The following is a 5,987-nucleotide window of genomic DNA, read 5'->3' on the forward strand; positions in this document are numbered from 1 at the left end:
GGGTATAAAACCAGAAAATATTGTTTCATTGAGCTACTTTTAAAAGTATCTTGATAATCAATCTTTGTTATACAATGCAAAGACCACAAAAATAACTAATTTCTGCCAAAAAAATCCTCATAGAGAGTCTCACTACCTACAGAGGCAGAAAAGCATTTATGTAATCTGCTATAGGTTTTTTCATTCTAGTTTGCGTCAAATTTGGTGCTACAGCAAATCATTAACCAACAAGATAAACACAGTGTTCATAAATAGCCTATATTTTAAAAGAGCAAAATGTTAACTGTATTGGCATAGAATAATTTAGACCAATGAAATGTAGCATTTGCAGTATTTTAATTAAGTTTCATGAAATGTTTCAAAATCTGTTTAATAAAAACAGTTTTAAAAAGGGATTTTAATAAAAGGGAGTAAAAGTATTAATAATAAAAGGTAACAGAGCAGTAACTGATTCTTCAGACACCGATACCTTTAAACTTTTGTAGTATATGGTCCTGTTGATCTCCAGAGGAAAGAGATTTTGCTCCTTTCCTGAACGTGCCCAGTTTATATAGCGGAGCCAGTTCCCTTTCTTTGGGTCAGTTGCATCAACACACATCCATCCCAAGTTGGGGTAATACACCTACGAGAGAAAAATGGCATTAAGCAAAGGGACAACTGTTAACACTGAGGTGTGCGTGCACTAAAACACTCCACATTTTAAAGCTACACAAAGTAGTGATCACTATCTATGGACAGAGATCAAGAATATGAGCAGGGGTAGGGGCTGCACTGGGGGGGCGTGTTGCTGATCTTCTGCAGTCTCCTAAGTGGGACTGGTACAACTGGAAAGAAGTAACTTTTGGCCTGCGAGCCCTTCTCTGAAGGTTTTGGGCTCAAAAGCCAAAACACATACAACATTTTATGCTTTCTTTTTAGTTTGGCAAGCCTGAAATTATTCTCTAGATACTACATTTAAAATGTCTGATTTTAAGATATAAAGTAAAAATAAAGCTCCATTGCCTATCTGTTGAATTGGGAAAAGTAACTATATAGATGTTAGAAGCATTTGCTTTTCCTTGAAAGATAAGGGAAAGTATAATTTACATTTAATCTTTTTTTCAGGGTATTAAAGAAAATCCTAACCTTTCAAAAATCTTGTGATCACCTTAAAAATTGACCACGTCAATAAACTTCTGTGTGTTCCAAGGCGCTGTGTAAATTCCTTGGTTCCCGTTCTTGAAGAACTGTTATCATCTACTCCTCTCTTACATTTCAAGACAGCTTGCAATAAAGCAAGGTTACTGACATCTTCCGTATTTTCTGATGACAAGCAACTCTGCTTCTCTTTCAAGACATGTTCTGTATCTCCCACTTTTCTTATTATAATCCAAGTTAGAGGCCTGTAAGAAGAGCTGTCAGTGGATGCTGTAAATTTTTTTCCAAACCAAAGATGACACCACTGGAACTATCATTCCTCCATTCTGGTACACAATGTTGTAACTTTTTATTGTTTCTGATACTTGTTTTACAAGTAAATCTAAGTCTTCTCCAACTGTCTCACATTTTCAATTTCATGTACACGTCTACAAGAGCTTAAAACAAGAATCATTTAATTAATTCTATTTCTTCTGTGTTGATACACTGTTGATTTAATTAATAGAATTTTAGCAATAAAGTTTCAATAAATATACCAAAATCATCTGTTTCTTTTCAAGCAAAGAGAAAACATCTCCCTTCCTCAAACTATTCCAGCATGGATTTCATCAGCTGACTTTTGAAAGAATGTTCATCAGCAGCACACCCAGCCCTTGCAATATGAAAACATAAAGAGCTTCACAAACCAAGACTGTAAAAGCAATCCTTCTGGATAAAATGGAAGAAAAGAGCAAAACAATGCTGTGAAAGAGTTAACAGATATGGCAAAACTTAATACCACTACTTTTGTATATATTACTTTATTATGTTTTTATATTACTTCATTATGGGTTTTGCACAAAACAAAATATTTCATTACGTCTCAGTTAAAGCTTCACAGAATTTTGCCGAAAGGCCTTGTGCGCTGTGAGAAAGGACACAGCTCCAACTCCTCTATATCACACAGAATCACAGAATCACTCTGTTTGAAAAGACCTCTGAGATCATCATGTCCAACCGCTCCTGTCTACCCCCTAAACCATATCCCTAAGTACCTCGTCTACCCGCTCTTTAAATACATCCAGGGATGGTGACTCCACCACCTCCCTGGGCAGCCTGTTCCAGCTTCTGACGACCCTCTCAGTAAAGAACTTCCTCCTTATCTCTAACCTGAGCCTCCCTTGGCACAGCTTGGTGCCGTTTCTCCTTGTTCTATCCCCATCACCTGGGAGAAGAGACTAGCACCCACCTCTCTACAACCTCCCTTTAGGTAGCTGTAGGTGGTGATGAGGTCTCCCCTCAGCCTTCTCTTCTCCAGGCTAAACAAGCCCAGTTCCCTCAGCCGCTCCTCGTAAGGCTTGTAACAATATAACAATCACAATATAACATTGCGACTAAGTCATTCCTGTAAACCATAGTCAAGACTAATCAGTGCACTTTTGCCCATCATTCTGAATCAGCCAACAGCATTTCCCTCAGTTTTCAGTCACTTGCCCTCATTTTCCTATCTGTGGCTTTCCTCCAGCAGAATATGAAAGTATGCCCAAGTCTCTATTTCTCTCCTCAGACACAGCAAGCATACACTGACACACAAAACTCATCTTATTCCTAATGACCCTCCAGCACGACGGTTCAAAATTCTTAAAACTGACTGGAGATGCCAGCTTTCAGAAGCCTTACCTTTTCTTCATATTAACTTCACTAAAGAAACAAGTTGGATTTTTGTGGAAAAGGTTGTTCTACTTGAGGTCCATATACCTACCTACTCCCACACACCACCATCCTTTCGCAAACCATATTTTCTAACAGTTAAGATTCTGGAGTTGTTTCAGATATCAGCATATGGGGCCAACTGTTGCATTCTCATGTTAGCTGCCTTTTTAAATTCCAAAATCAGTATTAAAGCAACACGCATTTACTTTGAAATCTAGCAAGGGTTCCCATTATTGCCTGCACTGCAAACTATGAAACTTTACAACAGCTTATTTGCAACAATCATTTTTCAAGACAAATTTAAAAAATATTAAGACACGACAAATCCACTGAGAGCATTCAAAATCCAGCACTGAGAAAAACAATTGCAAGGTCAATAATTTACTGGACTGATTCAATCTCAGTAAGTGTTCTTGTGCCAGATCAAAACTGGAGATACCTTATGCAGCAGATTTTGTGATAGTATGAGCTCAATGCAACAAGCATTATACTTGAATACTTCATTACTCTCCTGAATGTGAACTTGCGTTCATAGCAAATTGTTCTAGATCAGTTCTTCCAATAGAGTTTAAGATTTAGTTTTGCATGTGTATCCAGCATTTTATGCAGTTCAGTATGTGCAGACCACAGACCAGAAGGTATCTTCAGCCGAAACACCTGTAGACTACCAAGCTCTGTGCCACAGCTTCTCCATCCCTCCCCTCCTTCACCATTTACTTTGCTAAAGCCATTTGCTGTGTCTTCAGAAAGGCTGAGGAAATCTCGAGAAGTAGTTACGAACTGCCTTAAAGACACTGTAGGCAGGATTCAACTCCAGATTAAGACGCCCACATTTTGAAATCTACAAAACGTCCAAGGTCTTATGACTATCAGAGGAGCTTAAAGAGCTATTCAGCTGTCCAGACAGTATTTGCTTTAAGGCAAGCCCAAACACAAGCAGCACAAGAAATACTGCAACTGTTGAGAACTTCTATCAAAACTCCAAGAGCAAAACCAATTCCCATAACAAAGCTGGTTTTCAAAGAGCTAAATGAGGAGGAGTGCTGTGGCTTCCTTAAGAGATTCCATATCCTTCTAATTTCCCTAATTTCATAAGCAGTCGACAGTACTGAGTTGCAGAAGGGATATCACTCGGGGTTCAAGCTGACAAAGCAAAGCCTTATCAGCAATAGACTACTTAAGAAGTGTGATCCAGAGACAGAAGGAAATTAATAAAGCAATTTCAAACAATACCAACAGTTTAAAACTTTGTAATTCAGAATAGTTGCTCAATCCAAGTGTCTGTAAGTAAGTGTTTGTAATGATAAACATAGCTAGATGGCATTTTTTTTCACATCATGTCTATTTCTAAAATCTCTGGAAAAATTAAAGGCTAAATACAAAATCCTGACATAGTTTGTAAATGGAAAAAGGTATCTGTCACTGTTTCTTACCTCCCACATATATACATTGCTCTTAACTTGAGATCTTTTCTTCTTGTCACCAACAAATGGTCCAAACTTCTTGCCTTTTAAAATTGATTTTGTTGCCCAGACACCTGAAAAGACACATACCAGTAGTTAAAAGTAATCTAACCTAGCTCAAACAAATCTTCTACTCACAGTTCGTATTTCTTCAGATTATTTGATGTGTTTGCCTCAGAATGGGGGGCATTCTACAGTATTAAGATCACAATAAGGAAACTGAAGTTTACTAAAATGAATTCAAAAAATCCTCTTTCCAAAATTCACTTCACCCATGAAAGGTTTAAGCATTTACCTGGTTTCACTTGTAGTTCAGGTGATATTCAAAAAACCCTAAGAGCATTACAGGTTTTATATTGTAAAGTCCCAGATTTCAGCTGTTCTGCTGAGTGAACATGTTATTAAAACAAAAATCCTATTTGCTTTCTTTGAAACAATGCCAGGCAAATGAAGCCCTCACAAAAGTTGTGAGACTAACTCATTTTGAAGGAAAACAAACACTTAGGATTGTTTAAAATATATGCATCTGCCCACAGATTTATTGACAAGATTTATCCAAATTGAAAGTGGACAGCTGCATTTCACATTTTATAGCACGAAAACTAAGACCAGATTGACAAATAATTGCTAATTAAACATAACATTTTCATTCAGACCACGCCAGATCAGGCTCATACTAGAAAAGATTAACCTTGTTCCAAGGAGCTTATAACCCGTTAGTAACAGTAAGGCATCTGTTGGCAGGCTTACTCCTCAGACTACCGGCCTTCAGCATCAAACATCCAGTCTGCAATTCTGATTTCCATCAAAGTTCTCCCACCTTAGACTTTTTTAAAAAAGAAGGTGGGCATTTTGCACATACTACAGAAACAACACTTTGCTCCAGCTTTCAAGTCTGCACTGAATCTGCTCTTATAAATTAAGCTTTCTCAATAGATTGGAAGCCAGGTGCAGCGTTCTAAAGAGACAACAGTAGGATAGCTGCAAAACACAAAACTGGTGAAGTGCTGTAAGTGAAAACAAACCAGTGAAGTAACATATCAGTATTTTCATAACTTAATCTATCCCAATTCTGATGTTCTAGGAACATCATCTTGATATGCTGGAGAAACTTAGAAGCTGTCCACACTTCCCAACAGAAAATATTTCAGATAAATGCACCAGACATGATCTCTACCCACCACAGGAAGGCACCAGACTTTCCCAGCAACTGTAATTTATGTGAGCTAGTGTAAAAATCCACATTCTCTTTTCACAGTTGTAGCACTCACCAAGCCGTGTCTTGTCAACAGCAGATGGGAAGAGCCTCACGTCCTCAGGAAGCCCCCTGAGCACGTGCTCAGGTACATCATCTAAGGTCTCCACTGCCACAGGAGAATCAGATGTGTTCTGCAAGTCAAAAAGCCAGAATGGCCACCGCCATTAACAGATGAAAACAAAAGCACAACAGATGATCAACCCATATGAGATAACAACTCCTGACTTGAAATTAAAGTTGAATTTCCAAATTTCCATTTCAACTAGGGTCCCCTCTACCAACATGCTAATATACAAGTCTCTTTTTATCAGAACATTCAAGTTTCACTATTATTTTCATTATACATGTTTATGCTTTAATGCAAAGTTCTAAGTCCACATTAGATATACATAAAACACTGATAACTAAAGTTGCAGTAAATATTCTTTTGTTTTAGT

At 37.7% G+C, this 5,987-nt stretch overlaps 1 protein-coding gene across 1 annotated transcript; it reads right to left on the bottom strand.

Annotated features, from left to right (window-relative positions):
* Positions 1-469: 469 nt before the first annotated feature.
* Positions 470-5,681, bottom strand: LOC104535525 (PR domain zinc finger protein 2-like; the record flags this gene model as incomplete). The annotated part of the gene is made up of 3 exons (XM_010192440.1): positions 470-622; positions 4,263-4,366; positions 5,564-5,681. Coding segments are annotated over 3 exons (375 nt in total), but the record flags the coding sequence as incomplete, so codon positions are not given.
* Between the last annotated feature and the right edge of the window lie 306 nt (positions 5,682-5,987).

The sequence above is a fragment of the Mesitornis unicolor genome, unplaced genomic scaffold (genome assembly GCF_000695765.1).
Source record: "Mesitornis unicolor isolate BGI_N332 unplaced genomic scaffold, ASM69576v1 scaffold50930, whole genome shotgun sequence".
In the NCBI taxonomy this organism is placed as follows: Eukaryota; Metazoa; Chordata; class Aves; order Mesitornithiformes; family Mesitornithidae; genus Mesitornis; species Mesitornis unicolor.